Source organism: Podarcis raffonei, chromosome 6 (genome assembly GCF_027172205.1).
Source record: "Podarcis raffonei isolate rPodRaf1 chromosome 6, rPodRaf1.pri, whole genome shotgun sequence".
In the NCBI taxonomy this organism is placed as follows: Eukaryota; Metazoa; Chordata; class Lepidosauria; order Squamata; family Lacertidae; genus Podarcis; species Podarcis raffonei.
The window spans coordinates 53,797,278-53,817,530 of NC_070607.1; the positions used below are offsets into that span (position 1 = coordinate 53,797,278).

General features: G+C 44.3%; 1 protein-coding gene across 1 annotated transcript; it reads right to left on the reverse strand.

Moving 5' to 3' along the window:
* Positions 1-319: 319 nt before the first annotated feature.
* On the reverse strand, positions 320-8,671 carry LOC128415110 (ras-related protein Rab-44-like). The gene is made up of 5 exons (XM_053390975.1): positions 8,589-8,671; positions 6,263-7,443; positions 3,946-4,027; positions 3,746-3,860; positions 320-1,588 (listed from the first exon to the last, which is right to left on the reverse strand). The coding sequence occupies exons 1-5, from the start codon at positions 8,660-8,662 to the stop codon at positions 1,475-1,477; spliced, it is 1,566 nt and encodes a 521-aa protein (XP_053246950.1). The 5' UTR covers positions 8,663-8,671; the 3' UTR covers positions 320-1,474.
* Between the last annotated feature and the right edge of the window lie 11,582 nt (positions 8,672-20,253).

A 20,253-nucleotide genomic window follows, 5' to 3' on the forward strand; every position in this document is an offset into this window, starting at 1 on the left:
AAAAATATGAGAGCAAAACAAACAAATGCACATCCTTTAAAGCAGTGGTAGTTGAAAAGCATTATGCCTAATTGGGGAAAAAACAACTTTCAGCTCCACCACCTGACCTCGTAGCTACACATTTTTACCATGAACATGATCAAACGTGACTCTATTCCTGCTGTAGAGATCCACCCTACCCCTGACATCTCATCTTTGACCAAATTATCTTGGCAAATTTTGCTACTGCATATCCACAGACAGAGCAAATTATTCATGACATTTGGGCAAAGGCTTATGTTGAGCTGTCAGGGGAGTGGGAAGGATCCATGCCCATGGAATGCAAAATACTAGTCCAATCAACTTCTCCATCAAAGTTATCCTACCTCTTCATAAAAGAGTCAAGACTCAGACAAAGGTGCATGGTTTAAAAGATATAAGGTAAAGGTAAAGGACCTGTGGTCAGTTAAGTCCAAGGCAACTATGGGGTGTGGCACTCAACTTGCTTTTAGGCCGAGGGAACCGGCGTTTGTCAGACAGCTTTCTGGGTCATGACTAAACCTCTTCTGGTGCAACGGGACACCCTGATGAGTACCAGAGCACACGGAAATGCCATTTACCTTCCCGCTGCAGCGGTACCTATTTATCTACTTGCACTGGTATGCTTTAGAACTGCTAGGTTGACAGAAGCCGGGACAAAGCAAGGGGAGCTCACACCATTGAGCAGATTCGAACCACCGACCTTCTGATCAGCAAGCCCAAGAGGCTCAGTGGTTTAGACCACAGAGCCACCTGCGTCCCTAACAAAGATATAAAAGGCAGCCTGTCTCTGTCCCACCCATGCCATTGCCTATGGAGAAAAACACGGAATGAGCCCTGCAAACCCCACGTGTTCACCTACACCAGAGAATCAATCTCTTGATGAGGTCCCAAGACTCCTGACCACCATCTTAATGGCAACTCCACCCACCCAGTAAAAATCCATGCATGTTAGTTTGTTTCTTAACTGTGTGGTGGTTTTTGCCCTCAAAATGTTGTTTTTGTCAGCTGCGACTGGTAATCAAGAATCCATATGATCCTTGCAACTAAGTTGGTGAGGATCACAAGCTGCACAGTTCTACTAAGCTAATATCCTTGTAGGTTTCCTACAGGCGCCTGGTTGACCAATGTTGGAAAGAGGAAGCTGGACTAAATGGGCTTGGGGCCTGATCCCGCAGGGCTCTTCCTACATCCTGATGTTGTTAAGCACAATTGGATTTAGTTAGGAGAAGCAAAAAAAGCAATCAGAAGAAGAGAGCATTATGATTTTGTGGTCACTTCCAAGCCATAGGTGAACACATGAGTCATATATGTGTATTTGATTTTTTCCTATGCCTCTGGCCTAAATCAATCAACCTCAAAAGCAGCACTACATTATATTACTTTTAATTTATTCTGACTTTGTTTTGGTTTGCCAAACTCAGGGGAGAAGGAATTACAAAGATAAGAGGAAAGCTTAAGGGTAGACCTTAGCCAAGTATGCACCGTCCTCTGAAGAGACTCTTCTTTCTGCAGCACAGTCTGTTTTGTTACCAAGCAGAAGGATGACAACTCCATCTTCTGCTCCTTCCTGTGAAGAAACACACATGCTTCTTCAAATATGAGCTGAAACCAAAATGACAGCAATAAAGGACCGTCTACTGCATTTCTACAGAGGCTACAAATAGGATAGGCTGCAAAATAATCCTTCCTAGTTCCTGACAATTAAGGAAACCAAAGTACATTGAAAATATGAGAGGTCCTTTTCTCTCAACTGATTTTTGCATCCATATTTTAGATACCTGAGTTGCCATATCTCTTAGAATAGGCAAAAGCTTTCCCATATTTCATTAAACAGTGGTTTGGAAACTGCAGATGGTATAGTTTCCATTCTGTGGTATAGAATTCTGGGGCAGACAGTCTAAACATATAGCATTAATTCTAGCAGGACTGCACGGGCTACCAATTTGTTTCCAGGGTCAATACAAAGTGCAGGTTTTGACCTATAAAGGCTAATGCTGCTCAGGTCTCAAGGGTCACCTCTCGCCACATCCTGGCATAAACCCAGTTATCATCTGAGCCCTTTTTCATCTGCCCCCTATACAAGAGGTTTGGGGAGTAACAACATGAGCTTGGGCCTTTTCAATGGTGGCCCTACTTGTGGAATGCTCTATTCAGTGCTGTCTTTTTCTTTAGGTGCCAGGCAAAGGTGCCAGGCAAACACTCTTCTCTTTACCCACCTCTTGGCTCTTAATTTTAAGGGCCTCTTTTAGTGAGATCAGTAAGTTGCGTCTGTTTAAAAATATGTGCTTTTAAAGAAATTATTAGATGTTTTCAATTGGTTTTAACGTTAAGTCATTTTGGGTCACTCTGTGGTAGAAAAGTGACTAAAAAAATCAAGTAAGTAAAACTTCATAACAGTCTTGTGAAGCTCAGGCTGACCAGGAATGGCCCCCATTTTATGGGTGGAAGAATTTTCTTGCCCAGGATTTGATTCTAGTTCAACATTCTGTCCCAGGGATGGGAAACCCTTTTCAACCCAAAGGCCACACTTCCTTCCGAGTAACCTTCTGGGGACTGCATGGCCACGGTGGGTGTGGCCAGAGGCAAGAGTGGGCATAGCAACAGATCTGACTCTTACCTTTGTATAGCAGGGTACATTCCAACCATGCAAAAGCCAGAAGTTTCTACACACACAAAACTCTCCATCCTTCATCCACACAAGCAAAAAAAAAAAAAGCATTGCTGTAGTTCAGTGAGACATTCCAGCCAAGCAAAAGCACTCATGTATGTTCCAGCATCTGTGCTTTTCCAGCATCTATTAGTCCTAATGATCATGGACCCTTTGCTATTTTAATTACCAATCATGCACTTTCTAGCATGATAATAAAAAAAGCAGTATGGATTTTTCTAGTTTGCAACTTCCATGACAAGAACGAGTCAGCAAATGTATCTCATGATGACTCAGCATGTACTGTTGTTAATCAGGTCCACAGTTGTAGCCACACGGGACATGGGCGTAACCAGGATTTTTGGTGTTTTTTGGGAGGCAGGTCTTTTGTTAAGGGAGGCAGGCCTTTTGTTGGTAGGGGGGCAGAACCTCGGATAGTTATGTATTTTTATTGATTTGGGAGGGCAGCTGCCCCTCCTTGCCCCCCCTTGGCTAAGCCCATGGCATGGGAATAACACCACAGAGAGGTGGATAAGACTGCAATCCTCAGCACCTTTACTGAAAGAAAACATAACTGAATGCAGTGAGACTTAAAAGGTAAAGGTAAAGGGACCCCTGACCGTTAGGTCCAGTCGCGGACGACTCTGAGGTTGCAGCGCTCATCTCGCTTTACTAGCCGAGGGAGCCGGCGTACAGCTTCCGGGTCATGTGGCCAGCATAACTAAGCTGCTTCTGGCGAACCAGAGCAGCGCATGGAAACGCCGTTTACCTTCCCGCCAGAGCGGTACCTATTTATCTACTTGCACTTTGTGCTTTCGAACTGCTAGGTTGGCAGGAGCAGGGACTGAGCAATGGGAGCTCACCCGTCACGGGGATTTGAACCACTGACCTTCTGATCAGCAAGCCCTAGGCTCTGTGGTTTAACCCACAGTGCCACCCGCACAGTGAGACTTACCTCTCATTAAACACACACAGGACTGCATTGTCCAAACTCAACAATGCAATCACCCAACCACCAAGAGCTAAAGGAAGGAAAACAAAAGCCAACCAATAACGGAAGAGAGTTGCTCTCCTTACCTGGATACAATTCATCCAGTACCGCACCTCTGCAAAGCTATGTTCTGAGGTGATGTCATACATCAATACAACTCCATCAGCCTTCCGGAAGAATTGCTTGGTGATACTGTGGTATCTGTTTTGGGGAGAAATGTGTACTTTTTCTGCAACATTTTTATAATTTCTTTCTTTCTTTTTCTAGATGCAGCACCTTACACTACCTTTCTTGGCCGGCTGTGTCCCACAGGCGTAAAGCAAAGGACTTGTTATCCACAAAGAGGTTTTTGATCCGATAGTCCATTCCTAAGGGATACATTGGAGCCATTTACAATCAAGTTCACTTCACATCTCCAACCACTTCAAAGAGCTGAAAAGCTCAAGCTGGAACTGTACTGATAAGAATAAAACACAGCAGGGCTCTAGCACTTCCATCCCTGAATTTTGGGGAGATTAATAAAAGCAAAGGTACCTTGAATGCTAGTATGACGTTGGTTTAGTACTTATGTGGTTTTCAGCTGTAACGGATAAGTAAAAAGAAAAGAAAGCTAAAAAATTAATTGAAACTTAGGGAAAGGATTTGCTGAATTAACAAATTGGAAATTGGAATACAGAAAGGGGAGGTATGAGGAAGTCGGGGAAGTAAGTTATAAGAAAATAAGGGATAGAAAGTATACTTGTTTTATTTTTGTGTTTTCGACTCTATTTTTGTCTGTTTCTATTTTTGTATTTTTGTATTTTTGTTTTGTCATGTTTTTATATAATTTTTGAAATTTTAATAAAAAGCTTTATAAAAAAAATAAATAAAAGCAAAGGTACCAGAACACTGAGAAACTTGTTCCGTTTTATTATCTGAATTTTGCAGGTGTAAAACCTGACACGGAGTAATGGATTTGACTTCCTTCCATTTTAGAGTTGACTAACCTTCATACAAATAAAAAAAGGAGAACATTCAAACCGAAAGGCCACGCTAGGAGGAAACGAGCTGGAAATGCCCTATAGATAAAAAATACTCTTCCTGCTGCAGTCCTTTGAATTTCTATATGGCTCAAGTTACATTGGGATTGGGACCCCTTGTGGCCATTTGGTTAAATTTAACTTACTGATGGTGGGACAGAGGAGGTCAGGCATCAGGAGTAGGCGTAGCTGGGCATCTGCCAAGACCCTGGCAGGGGGATCACTGTCACCCCAGAGCCTCCTACTAGCCCTGCTACTTCTAGTCCTTCCTATCGCTCCCCTCTCTGAGCATGCATGACGCGACAGGAGTGAGGAGGCAGAGCAGCATCCTTCAGTTGGCTTTGCATTCTCTCTCTGGGTGGTTGTACAAATGTGAGCCCAGAGGGAGATGGGACAGCAAAGGAAGTAGACCAGCTCAGGGAAGAGAGCCCACCAAGGACATCTTGCCCAAGGGCTGTTGAAAAGCTGGAGCTGATTCTTGGTATGACTCAGTGTATTTGCCAGCTTAGCAAGGGTTTTGGGGTAGTTGTTTTAACACAGGGAGAGTTTAAAAAAATCCTTTGAACTATTTATTTGTTTCAATTCTGTTACATTTATATCTCACCTGTCTTCACAGAACCCAAGTTAGTGGGTGTATTGTTCCCAGGCAATCACCCATCTAGACACTGACTGGACCGATACCTACTTAGGTTAAGCAAAGCGATGACATTGCATGCCTTTAGAATGCACCCTAGGACCAATTACCTTGCATAGGCAGACAGTGATCTGGGTGGTGTTCCCCAGCCCCAAATAGGGCAGGAAAACAATGTCTTCTAATTTGCTTTTGGTTATGCAGATGCCTGCAACAGACTTACAAGAGAATCAGTCGCTCAACTCCCACTTGGTTCCTCTCATTCTAAAACCATGCTCTTTCCTTCAAGTGAATGTTTTCTTTTAAGAAAACCATGCTCAGTTATGGAAAATAATGGAATATCTCTGGTGATATTCTTTTCAAAAGTATAACTTCAAGCAAAATAATACCAACAATAAGAAAAATGCAGGTCAATCTCTAATATTGGAGTGTTATATTGTATATAGAGCTCAGGGTCACTGCCACTCCTTATGGAAAGCAGGTCCAAGAGTGGCCTAATCATACCAAAATATAGGCCAAACTGGAGTAAAAATACATGGGCAACTAGCTATCTTATTTTTTCTTAATTAGAGATGGGCACCGGGGAGCCCAATTCTTGATTCAAACACAGTGCATGGGAAGAGGAGGTTTATCTCCACACACAAATGCTCACTGAGATTAGAACAGAGACAACACACCCCATGGGGCTAGGAGCCTTAGAAATAAAAACACATCTAGCCTAGGGGTGGGGAGAGACCAGGGGTGCCAACTTGAATCAAATATGGGGGGGGCACGTAAGCCCCATCCTGCATAACTGATCACATGATGCACTGCACACACACCATTTGAATGGCAATCCCCATCAATTTGGGGGGTCCTGGCTCCCTCAAATATCTTGGCCCCTAGGAGTTGTCTCCTATGGGAGAGACGACACAGTGTCTCTTTTTACCTGCTGGTGAAAGATTGATTCATACCTACAGTCGCAGTCATATTTGCATCGAAGGAATCATCTTGCAGTCGGTGCAAAAAAGACGTTTTGCCAACATTAGAGTCTCCAACAAAGAGCACATTATACATGTGGTCTGGACAAAAGAAAACAGCTGTGGTGTCTTTAGAAGTTGCTTTTGCATCCACATCCACTGGATAGTCTGCAGCTTCTGCTTTGACATTTGTTTCCTCATCCATTTCTACCCTGACCTCTTGGTTCTTCCTACACCCTGGCAAATCCATGCATCCTTCTCTTTTGTCTTCTGATAATGTTACTTCTGGACCCTCCGTGGTTTGTGTTTGCATCTCTGGTTGGAGCATATTCTCTAACTGGTGGTTTTGGAAAACGGAGATCTCTGGCTCACATCCTTCATCCAACTTGGGTAAGAATATTCTGGGTGAGGAATGAGCAGGCGGCGTATCTTCCACTGATGGGTGTTGAGTCTCAGGTATCTTTTTCTCTGATGTTTTAATTTCTGGAGATTGCTTTACCACTCTCGGCTCAGAATCTGCAGGTGGCCATTGAGTCCGGCTGATACCACTGCACTTTAAAACTTGCTCGTGAAGTTGGATTGCCTGTTCTAAAATGAGAGTCTTTCCTTGCATCGAGTCTTCTTTATAGTCACCGGCTGGACTTGTTAACTCTTTATAAACAGAAGACTGCACTTCAGGAACAAGAATACATCCTCTCTGCTTTGACTCTAGAGTTTTGACTTCCCTTCTTGGCTCAGAGATGTTTACATTCTTCACCTCCGGAGCACAAGTTAGTCTTTCTTGAAGTAGAGCATCTCTTTGCCATGAAGCTCGACCAGAAAGAGCCTCAGCACTTCTCTTCTGTGGATCGCGGTTTCTGGAGCTAGCATCATATGGAGTTATTTTTTCCTGCATTTTTCTTTGCTGAGAATTTCCTTTCTCTTTAATTTGGCCCAAGAACTGAAAACCAAAGTTATCTATTTGTGGATTGTTTGATGATTCAGACACCTTGTTTACTGCTGCTATGGCATCATTCAGCTCTCTAAGCAAAGAGCTTTGGTCCACGACTTCCTGTGGGAAATATTTTTCTGGTTCTACAACGGAGTCTACCCAAGGATCCTCTTCAATGGAGATCACTCTAGTAGTTCTAGATTCTGAGTCGGCTTTGGCCATTGATGCCACACCACCAGGTGCCCTATGGGGAAATGATGGATAGAGCAGCACTCATTCAGTACAAGATAAGGAAAGTAAGAAACAAGGCCTTAGAATGGGACAATTCCTGCTGGAGAACATCAAGATCTCATGGGCCTATGAAATGCTAACTCAATCACCAGCAAGACTTCTGGGCTCTTATGTTTGCTGCTTTCGCAGAGTAAAAACTGAGTACAGTGGTACCTCAGGTTACATACGCTTCAGGTTACAGACTCTACTAACCCAGAAATAGTTCCTCGGGTTAAGAACTTTGCTTCAGGATGAGAACAGAAATCATGCTCTGGCAGCACGGCGGCAACAGGAGGCCCCATTAGCTAAAGTGGTGCTTCAGGTTAAGAACAGTTTCAGGTTAAGAATGGACCTCCGGAACGAATTAAGTACTTAACCCTAGGTACCACTGTATATCTGTTTCTAGCATGCATGTTTCTTCTTATAAACACAGTGAGGGATGAAAGCAGTAATGTATAGCAAAAGGCCAAAGAGAAACATGTTGGTAAACTAAGAGTCATTCCACAAAAATGAGGTAACAGGGCATTTATTAAACCGCTAAAGAATATGAGAATCTTCAAGATCAACCGTACTCTAAACTCTGTCTGTTTCCACAGGTCTTCCTTACAATCCACTGATAAGCAGTATTTTGATTTTATGGGGGAGAGCTAAAAAGTCTGCCAGAGTTAATTCTGAGGCATTCTTCAAGAGCTAGACAGACAAAACAAATGAATGTACTAGGTTCACCTTGGGGCTGGCAACCCTTTAATGGCAATGTCTTGGTAATGTGGTGGGACATTATTATTATTACTATTATTAATTGTCTAATGATGGAATGTCAGTGGGGGAAGCTCTGTTTATTGTTGTTGAACCACTCTGAGATCAGCTTTGTCATTGGCAAAGCTGCATACAAATATTACGGTAAATCTGATCTAATCTAATCTGTTTGGCCGCAGGATACTTTTCAAACATGCTTTTGGCTTTCTGGGTGCGTTGTATGTGAAAGGTCATGAGAATATCAGGGCTGCAGACAGAAATAATGTAACTGCTTCAGTGCCAGAGCATGGATCCAGCTTCAACAAAGACCGCTGCCACTAGCATTCCTCACTTAAATGTATTAAAGAAGTATTTGGTACTTACTTCTGAGCAGAGCTGTCCATTGTATCCTCACTCGGATTGTATCCAAATTTGCCTACCAATTCAGAGGAGCTCATCTCATTTGCACTCAGATGACCCTTAGAAGAATCACAATGGGATAAAGGCAGAAAAAGAAATAAGGATCACTTACTACCAATTTCAGTATCCACTTATGGGGGAGGATGCCTGTTGAATCTCTGCATGATCTACTGCACTGGCCTTGCCTATTTCTAATCACACATGTGGGGGGGGGGGGGGGAGAGACTGGATCAGTCCCGATACAGACATGCAACTGAATCGCTCACACTTAGAAGAGGCTGCCTGTTGAATCTCATCACAAGTCACTGCTCTGATTTTGCCTCTATCTGCAGTGCACAGAAGGCATGTCCAGAACACTGACTCATGCAGAGATATGGGAGATAGCCTCTAATGAAAATTGGTCTCTTTTCCCTCTGTAAATCCCTATGCATGGCTACACACCACTTTGAGGGGTTTTTCTACAATCAAGTGGTATATAAGTTTTATAAAATCAATTATGATATAAAAGACTCCAATAGAAGCCTCATTGACTTATTCCTAGGTAAGTGTGCACAGGAGCATGATCTAAGGTTGCAATCCTCTACACACACCCTTGAACTTAAGGGGCCTTACTTCCCAAGGATTGTGTTGCATTAATCATTTTGGATAGTTTGAGCGTGCCTCCAATTTCGGTTCAGAAGAAAAGATGTGCATTGGTTAACAGATGCTTGGGAAAGCCTGATTTAATGTAACTGGATTTCTCTAATGGTGCTACTATACATGTAGGGTGCTAGATACTATCCCCAGGGCCCATGAGAGCTTAGATTCTCCCATAATCCTATCTGCTGGTTGAAAGTACTATGTCAGATGCATTAATATACAGTACTCATAGCTAGGCCACCTTTCCAGGGCAACACTTAGGCTGCTAATTATGGTGGCACTCCATGGGGGGGGCAGTTCTGAGTGACAAAGGATGCAAGGTGAACAATGAAGAAATACCTGCTGACTTTGAGCAGTCTTGACAGAGACTTCCTCTGGCGATCTGCCACTGCCAAGGAAAGAAGGGATACATGGTCACTATGTGTATACTAAAATGTGTTGCTTCTGCAGGGGCACAAGCCTAGTAGCAGCAATAGTGCCGCAATGCATGTAATGGCATATATTGAGGATGGTGGGATGCAAACAGGAAATGCAATGGTGCCAACAGGAAGTGGGACAGTGCAAGCAGGAAGTGCATATTATCTCAAGGGGGCTGTGAGGGACAGCAGAACTGCTCCACTCAATTTATGCTGTAGCTTTTTTGGAAAAGTGACATCTTTTGAGAGGTATACCTCAGGAAGAGGTATCCCTGCCAGAAGCAATGGCCAAAATAGCCTAACCACCACCAACCTTTCCAAGGGGCAGCAAATAGTCCAGTCTGCTGAGCTATTCTGCTTTTACCTCATCATCAAATCTGACTAATGGAATGAATGAACAGATGTCAGGGGCCCGTAGGTGTTCTGATGATGCAACACTTCGTTCCCAGTATCTGGGGAAGCCACTCTCTTTTCCACCAGATCAAAGCTAGTTCATTGAACCTTGGAAAGCCTTCAAATGAAATAGCTGCCACAAGTTAGGCTACAAAAGGGGTTCTCTCCAGTGTATCCTCCCCACCCAAAAAAAGGTGACACTGTGGTGGTTAGGACTCACCTCTCTTCTTTGTGTAACTGAGATACTCTACCCCTCATGAAATCCAGTTGCCTTTGGGTCTTTTGAAGCTGATTGAGGGTTTTTTGTAACTGGTCCTCAAGGGCCTTGTTGGTTTGTTTGAGCTCCTGAGTTTGGGTACTGGCCATGTGCTGCTTTTCTCTAAGGCTGAGAAACTGTGTCTCAAGCTGAGAAAGGAATATAGAAAGTGTTCAATGCAGTAAAAGAAAACTAGCAGTGTAGTTGTTAAGGTGCTGGACTAGTACCTAGAAGAAGAACAGGATTCAAACCCTCATCCCATCAAAGCTCACAGAGTCACTGTCTCTCAGTCTAACTTACATTCATGGGGTTCTTCTTGTGAGGATAAAAATGGGGGAAGAACCTTGCAGGAAATGTGAGGTTGACATTTCATTTCATTTACTTTATTACATTTCTATTTTCTGCATGGGCTAGACCCTTCTACAAGTAAAATGGGCAAGCCTCTTAGACATGAGGTTCTCAAACTCCTTTCAGGTGGTCAGTAGAAAAGTAATGAAACAGCTGAAAATATCTGCCTTGCATTTGATTCACATTCTCTGTCTTTCTTTCTCTCTCACATACTGGAGACTGAAGCCATTTTGACCAGGGCTAGAGGCAGACACGACTAAACGACTAAACAAAGAGGCTAACAAGTGCTGCATTCACATCATACATTGAAAGCACATTTCCTCTCCCTTCCAGAAAGGAGAATCCTAGGAACTGTAGTTTGTTAAAGATGCTAGGAATGGTAGTTCTGTGAAACATAAACTATAGTTCCCAGGATTCTTCTTCCTGGAGTGCCTTATCTCAGGGTATCAAACATCATACCCTATTGTGCCTGGACAATTTTGTTGTTTAGTCGTTTAGTCGTGTCCGACTCTTCGTGACCCCATGGACCAGAGCACACCAGGCACTCCTGTCTTCCACTGCCTCCCGCAGTTTGGTCAAACTCATGCTGGTAGCTTTGAGAACACCGTCCAACCATCTCATCCTCTGTCGTCCCCTTCTCCTTGTGCCCTCAATCTTTCCCAACATCAGGGTCTTTTCCAGGGAGTCTTCTCTTCTCATGAGGTGGCCAAAGTATTGGAGCCTCAGCTTCACGATCTGTCCTTCCAGTGAGCACTCAGGGCTGATTTCCTTAAGAATGGATAGGTTTGATCTTCTTGCAGTCCATGGGACTCTCAGGAGTCTCCTCCAGCACCATAATTCAAAAGCATAAATTCTTCGGCAATCAGCCTTCTTTATGGTCCAGCTCTCACTTCCACACATCACTACTGGACAATAGTGTGAGAGATTTTTCAGTGAAACAAGGCCACGGTCCCTGAGTAACTGGAAGCAATGCAGTGTCCCCAGATATGGCTGGACTACAGTTTCCATCCTTTGATGGGATTGGTAGTCCAACAACACCAGGAGGTCATGATGTTGGTGAATTATGTTGACTATATCAGAAATATTCAGCCACACTGCAAGCAGCTGTGTGTGTAGGGTTGCCATATTTTGAAGGGCAAAAAAGGGGACACGTTTGCCAACTTCAACTTTTACCTTGAAGCTGTGGAGATTCTCATGAAAAAGAGGACGTGTCTTGGGAAAAGAGGACATATGGCAACCCTACATGTGGATGATGCTTTTGTTTTAGCCAGAGGAGATGCTTCCAGTAGATGGTGCTGTTTCCTCATGTCACATGGATAACCTTACCTCTTTTTGAACATCGAGGAAATGCTGTATTTCCCTTTCCCTGGCATCCAACAGTTCTTTCATCTCCACGCCGAGGAATTGGCTTTGGCTTTTACTCTGCAATAAACAAAGGTGGTGAAGCTATAGCTTTCCAGGGAACATTCACACATGAAGCCTGTTTGCATTTGAGTCAAAGCACAAATAGAGCATGCAACAAAAAGTTGAAGCATGGTTTGCTCTTGTTCATGCTTCCAGACAACTGTATCCTTTTTCAGGATATTCCATTCCATTTCCACACTATTCCCCTGGTCAGCATTCTGTGCCTACTAGGCATGTTCAATCCCCACTCAGCTGTTTTGGGGTTCCCCCTGCCCTGAATTTTATTCTACATATTTTTTGTACTTATCCAAACTTTGGGATTCTCCTAAGACTTCTGATATTTCCCTCTTCAGAGTGGATGCTAGTGGTTTTTCTACATAAAGATCCATATTTGGATAATGAGTTTGCTGTTAGTATCTAGATTCTATATATTATATTATAGAATAATGCAGGGGGGGAAGCAGAGTTACAGACTCCGCTAACCCAGAAATATTACCTCGGGTTAAGAACTTTGCTTCAGGATGAGAACAGAAATCGTGCAGCAGCAGCACAGCAGCAGCAGGAGGCCCCATTAGCTAAAGTGGTGCTTCAGGTTAAGAACAGTTTCAGGTTAAGAACGGACCTCCGGAACGAATTAAGTACTTAACCCAAGGTACCACTGTATAGTCAAATGTTAATATTTTTTGCCCTTTTATAAGAAATCAGGAACTCTGAAGGCCCCTGGCATTATAAGTTTTATAATATCCTTTTTAAAAAAAATCCTACAAGTGAAAATTTTCATAACGGAGAATAGTCACCTTAAGAAAGCCAGCTACAAGCAAATATTAGATATATTTGGGGAGGGAGATGTTTGCCAAAGACCTGAGAGCAGTGCTTTTTTCCCCCAAGGGGTACTCAAGAGTACACAGTATGGGCACCTCCTTTTTTTGTTTTGTTGCTAAAAAGTGTGGCACTTACTGTAACAACTTCAAGGGGAGTCCCAGCACCTATTTTTCTTGGGGGGGGGGAGCACTGCCTAAGAGTATCGTCTTAGTTCCCCATGGATCCAAAGAACAATTCGTGTCAACGAGGAGCCACGTCTTCAGTGCAGTGGCCCAACTGAGTGGTGCCCCCTCCCATAAGAAATCAGGCAGGCATCTATGAACTTTGTCCTAAACTGCTGGTGAATTTTCATGAGGGTTCTTTTGTTAAGCACAGGTTGTTGCAAAATGTGGCAAACTGAATTTGAGACTCAAAAAATAATAATAATGAGAAAGTGTGAGAACTGGAATTGACAGATCCTTCCACCCATAATTGCAGGTGGGGCTGGCTATATTAGAATTGTTCTCCTCTGCCCGCACAAGGGTTCTGAGAACATGCTTTCTAGAAAGAAAGACGATTACAGTACAGTCCTTTACACGTCTACTCAGAAACAAGCCCCATTCAGTTCGAGGGGGCTTACTTCCGCAGAGGATTGCAGCCTTATTCCTTCTCCATGTTTTGGATCAGAGTCCTTTTTCACAGCTCTCTCTCCTGCTGACTGTCTTATGATGAGGCATCTGCCCCTGGGGTCATTGTGCAGCACTAGAACAACACCATCATGTGTTGTTAACGAGGATTTAAATGGTGATTTAAATGGTGTGATCCACCCTGAGCTTTTGGGAGAGGGCAGGAACTTAAAAGGAAAACTCAGCACACCCCTTCTCATAAATCTGAGGAATTACACATGATCCAGTTATGCACCAACCTCAAGCTGCAGCCGTCTTGTCTCCTTGTCTATTTGCTGTTCCAACTCCTCATATAACTGCTGCACCTCCTTGTTGTGATCAGCCACTCGTCTAGGGCAGAGGAGCAAAGAAGAAGGTTTTAAAGCAGAGTTGTTTAAAGGTGGGTAACATGGTTACCCTCCAAACGTTATGGGCTACAGCTCACATCAGCACCAGCCAGGCTGGCCAACGTTCATGGAGGATGGGAGTCAAAGCCCGCAATATCTGGAAAGAACCACAGTGCCTACCCATGTGTCCCTTCATTTGCTGATCTCAACATGGCTCCATGTCAGGCCAGGACTGGAAAATTATGCTGAGATTATGATTCTTTAAAAGGAGATGACAGGAACTGAACCTGTGACCACAGCCATACCTGGGCTCCCTTGGCAAGGAGATGTATCGGCACCTCCCACCCAGCTCCAGAAAAAGATTGACATAATTCAATCATTACAAATGATTCTTAAACTGGGTGTTCAACAGCGCAATCCTCTAAATGTACACTCAAAAGTAAATCCTGCCAAGTTTAATGTGGCTTACTCCCAGGAAAGTGGGTACACATGATAGCAGCCTACATCTGGCAAGCCAGAGGGCAGGACCTTCTAGCAATACCTTCCTTGCTTTGTCGTTACTTCTGACAAGGCGCCAGAAGAAAGGTTGCACCCAGTGCACACTCTACTCAGAAGTAAGCCACACTTAAGTCAATGGCCCTTGCTCTCTGGGGTAAACATGCAGGGGTGCATGCGCTGGTCAAGGTGGGAAAGAAACCAGGGAAAAGCGAATCAGCAGTGGTAAATTAAAAGCCTCACCTGACGTTTCTCAGTCACCACATCTGCTGAAAGGCCGCTCTCAGGGCTAGCCAGGTGAGAAGAGGGCGGGGAACAGCCGCCACAGGGCCAAGTAGAGGTGCCCTCATGGGGAGCCCCACTGCACAAACTAACTGTCAACACTGATGGCTGACTGGGGAGGGCTGCTGCCTTTGTCCATGCCAGTGGCCAGATTCCCCACTGAGGCACCAAGGCGCAATTTTTGTGCCGCCCCCAGCCTGTGCCTTTGGCTGGGACCAACCTAACTGTCCGCTAGGTCTGCCTGTGGCTTTCCACAACAGCCTTTCCCAACCTAGTACCCTTCAGATACAGATACAGGGCTCAGCAACCTTTTTCAGCCACGGGCTAGTCCATCGTCCCTCAGACCATGTGGTAGGCCAGACTATATTTGGGGGGGGTGAACGAATTCCTATGCCCCACAAATAACCCAGAGATGCATTTTAAATAAAACCACACATTCTACTCATATAAAAACACCAGGCAAGTCCCACAAATAACCCAGAGATGCATTTAATTAAAAGGACACATTCTACTAATGTAAAAACACACTGATTCCTGGACTGTCCATGGGCCGGATTGAGAAGACGATTGGGCTGCATCCGGCCCATGGACCTTAGTTTGCCTACCCCTGCACTATAAGGTCCATCAGACCCATCCAGCGAGGCTTTGCTGGCTGATGGGAGCTACACTGCAAAACACCTGAAAAGCACCAGGTTGGGGAACACTTTTCTGAAGGAAAGCCACGGCCTCTTCTGTTGAGCTATGTATGCCCCCCTATTCTCTCTACAAATGCAAACACTCCAACCTTTTCTACCCTTTGGGTTCCAAATTCCCTTTTCCTGGAGTCTTTCTACCCATTCCGGAAAGTTGCATTTACGAAAGCAGTTTCTGCGCTTCACTCGTACATCCAGTGACCTACGTTTTTAGTATTAACTGCAGTGTCTCTTTTGCGCCCCTCGATTCTTTGATCAAGTGTGTCATTTTAGCCAAGAATTCTTTCAGGTTTCCCAGCAGATGTGGTTCATCCTGTCGGAGCTGCACCCAAATCTTCCAGATTTCTGACTGGCTGCAAGAGAGAAGATTGTCTCATTTTCCAGCAAGAGAAGATTGTCTCATTTTCCATATTCTGTTGATCCACCTGAATCCTCAGGGGACCTCTCAATCGGGACAGCCTGTCTTAACTGTTCTTAGGATCTGAGAGCAGTTTTGTTTCTTCCTAAGAACAAGCATGTGGATCAATAAGGCAACGGGGCTGTAAAGCAGCTATTGCGAAAGCTGAAATACCTCTTATCGCCATGCGTGTCACTTGGAAAATAACCAGTTAGTAGATAAAATAGGAAAGTGTCTAGGCCATATTAACTATTATTGTTGCCTTTTTGTGAGTGTACCTACTGGTATCAAGTACCATCACCTCTTTTTTTAGCTGCCCGTGGCAGCCATTTTGTGCTTGTACCCACAGCACTTTTATCACAGCACTTGAGGTAGTTGCCTCCCCTTACCCAATGGTAGGACTAATCCCAGCTTTCAAGCCCCAAGAGCTACTTTCTTAACTCAGGGTGTTGAAACATGATCTTCAAGATCCAGAGCATCTTCCTACAGACTTTCCACTTCCACAACCCATATAGTAACTCAAGCTTAAGTGCAACATTCAACACCAAAACTCTTTCACTTATTCCCTATTCCTCCTCTGCCTGGATCCTGTGTTGTGAGATTCAGTATAAAACTAGCATAAGGTTTGCATGCACTTACTCTTCAAAGATGTTGTCAGCTCCCAGTTGGTTTAGGAAGGCCTTAAAGCACATTTGCTCCTCTGTATCAGCTTCCTCCAGAGACAGGTGAGTGGGAGCCCTTACGGAAGGCATCTTTCTCTTCCGGTGCGCTCTTGCCACCATCTGTGAGCTCAGAAAATACCCTGCCACATAGACAATGAAAATCACACCTCTGGACAGACATGGTGCAATACAGAACAGTTTCAAAGCAGTATTTGCCCCCTGGGACCAAATAAATACCTACGATGAGACAACTGCCAGAGCAACTGCCACAAGCACTCTGCTGATCCTCGTGTTGATCTAGACAGACTGTCAGAATCAAGAGGCATCCAGACAGGGGCTTAATATTGTGGACAGGTCATTGGCAGGCAACAGTGGGCATTTTCCTTTTCCTGGTTGGATTGTTTTACCCGGAAAGGGTAAATCTGGATTAAATAGGCGACAGAGGCAGCAGATACAGGCTGGAATTTTTTACGCCTCCCAATCTGCTCCCAAAGGTGCAGAGGTTGGCAACACAAGAACAGGCCTTCTCTGTGGTGGCTCCTGTTTGTGGATGCTCTCCCCAGGAAGGCATGCTTGATGCCATCCCTATCTGTTTTTGGACACCAGATATTTTCACTGACCCATGCTTTTTGGACGTTAATCTTCTGCTTATCTTTTCAGTGGGTTGGGTTGAGTTGGACTCACTCTTTTATCGGTGAGCATTTTAGGTTGTTTTTAATCTTATTTTCCATGTTTGTTTCTGTAACTCGCTTTGAATCACTTTTGCGAACGGAGTGACCACTACTAATAAAACAATAATAATAATGTGGATGCTGCTGCAATACTTTGCAAACATGAGAAGCAACCATCCTCAGTCGGGGTGGCACAGCAACCATTGCTCCAAACTTCTGCACTTCCCTCCAAATGGGGGCTTCCTGCCAAGTATGGTGTGCATAGGATTGCAGACAAACACTGCACATTATCAACCCCATCAGTGTAACGTAAACACACTCAAGCAATGCATACTAAGCCCCTCAGTGAACTCTTCTGTGGTTAAGTAGCCCTTGCTGTCAGTATCCAGGCCATCAAACACAAGCTCCAGCTCTTTGGTGCTCCAAGGAAAGTCTGCCTCCAATTTCTGAAAACAATACAAATGTGAAGTTAAGGCCCTGATATCAGTCCCTTTGTTCTCAAGACGGCTAGTAAACAGTTCGGTCTGCCAAAAAGGTGCCCTCAGTGTCATTGCAGGGTCAGAAATGATTGCTGGTCCTGTTTTTATATAAAATAACCAGCTGTATAAAACTGTGCTTGCTGTGTCTGTTTCCCAGCTGGAGAACCTATCAAGTGTTATGCTAAAGAATAAATAAAGTTATTAATTAATTAATTAATTAAGTTTGCAGTCTATTAACCTGGTCTTTTTAAGTTGAATCTCTTCCTTTGTCTATTTGTTAGGGACTCTTGCCTGGAATGTGTTAAGGAGGCATTTTATTGCTCAAGGCCTGTAGATAGCCAAGAGGCGCCTAAGAGTGAAAGATTGACAATCCAAGATAACAAAAAGAAATAGCAGGTGCTACTTTGGGGACTCTGCACATGTTCTGGAGCCTATTAGGATCTCATGAATATTAGAAGACAAACCCAGGGCGGGGCTAAAGCTAATCTAAATGCACATGTGATGTGTGTGCTCCCCTCCTTCACATGCCAAGGAGTAAGACATGAAATGGGTGTTCTGGGAAATCTATAAGCTGTAAGTCTTAACCAATCAGAAAGCAGATGGAAGAAAGGAGGAGGGAGAAAGTGGGAGAGAGGGAAAAATCAATGTTTTAAAAGCCTGGCACAAGAGTCCTCGTGGCCGGCATTTTCCTTCCCTTTCTTTGAAGATGTTTGTGCGCTTTATTCAATTGAATAAACAAAGTATATTGGATCTCCTGTCTACAGGCTCTTATTGGCATTAGTAGTGCCTGGGACAATAAAAAGGTCTGATTAGCAGATCCAACATCATAACATTGAGTGGAAAAGAGTCGTAGCGTTTCATGCTACATGCAGGGTCATAGACATCTAAATAATGTTAAGATGATAATTCTTTGTCTTATGGTCACACAGGATGATCCATGATAAGGCAAAGTTGAGATCAGGGTTTTTGCCAGGCCTTTTCTCATCCATCATTAAGGTATTCTACCTCCACTGTCAAGAGGCAGCATGTCTGAAGCTTCCAGCAAGAAGAATGAAGCATCTGGCCCTCAAAAGCACATGACGTACATGCACCACCAATTTACCTGCATATCGGCTCGTGTGATGAAACCTTCCCTTTTTCCATGTCCCTGGGAGAGGTTCCGAACTTTTTCCATGAGTTCAGAAAGGCATGGCTCTTCCTCTGAGATTGAAGATACCCGTGTGCTTCCCCAGGTCCCTCTTGCTTGCTTCCGGCGGCTCGACCCAAACTTTCTGCCAAGCATCCTCTGCTTATCCATGGCCCTCCCAGAGATTTACATTCAGTTCTTTGGAAAGAGGAAGGAAAGGGAGCGGGGGCATCATCCTTTTTCATATCCTCCGTTGCCTCATAATTTGGCACGCTAGAGACATACGGCACTTTATGACGTGTGATGCAGAAAGGTTCTCCTCCTAGTTATCTTGAACCCGTGAAGGCTGGTGGTTGTGCCAGCTGTAAAGCAGTGATGCATTTGCCTGCTCATGGATCTGCATGCCTACACTAAACCCACTTTGCAAGCAAGCATCAGGAGCTGCTGAGGTTGGGAGCAGAACGCATGAAGTATATGCACTATTGCCCCAGGTGAGTTACAAAGCAGAACATTTCCCTGGTCAGTTAAGATTGCCCAGGTTCTGCCTACCTAGGACGGACATCAGCTCTCCCTGACTTTATTATATAGTTAGGTAAGCTTTTTATGGCACATGGAAGGCCTAAAAGAAAAGAAAAATAACTCCCAGATATGGAGGGGCTGTGACGGACGCGGGTGGCGCTGTGGGTTAAACCACAGAGCCTAGGACTTGCCAATCAGAAGGTTGGCGGTTTGAATCCCCGCGACGGGGTGAGCTCCCATTGCTCGGTCCCTGTTCCTGCCAACCTAGCAGTTCAAAAGCACGTCAAAGTGCAAGTAGATAAATAGGTACCGCTCCGACGGGAAGGTAAATGGCGTTTCCATGCGCTGCTCTGGTTTGCCAGAAACGGCTTAGTCATGCTGGCCACATGACCCGGAAGCTGTCTGCGGACAAACGCCGGTTCCCTCAGCCAATAAAGCGAGATGAGTCGGTCATGACTGGACCTAATGGTCAGGGGTCCCTTTACCTTTTTTATGGAGGGGCTGTAGCTCTTAACTTTGCATGCAGAAGGTCAAAGGTCAAATTAAAAGGAGAGCAGGAAAGATCTCTCATTGAGGCAGACCAACTACTGTTACTGCCAGTCAGAGAATACAATGCATAAACAGACCACATGTCAGTGAGCTTATTATGGCAATTTATAAATATTTCCCAGGCTGTTTGCACTTGGGGAGTAATTATTTGCAAGTGGGTTTTTTTACAAGCATCCGCTAATCCTGGCTCCCCCTTTGCACTGTATCCAAAGAGACCTCTTCCGCCATTTCCTTCGTTGTTCTAAATCAAAAGTATCCAACATGGTTTCCTCAAGATGCTGTGGATGGCAACCCCCATCACCCCTGACCATTGGCCATGTTGGCTAGGGATGATGGGGATTGTAGTCCAAAATATTAGGAGGACACTACATTAGCCACCATTGGGCTAAACATACTTTGGTTCCCAGCTTGCCAGTGGATAGCAACATTGATCCAGTGCACGAGCCAACATTGCAATCTTAACTTCTGCACCAAGAATCCTTATCTAG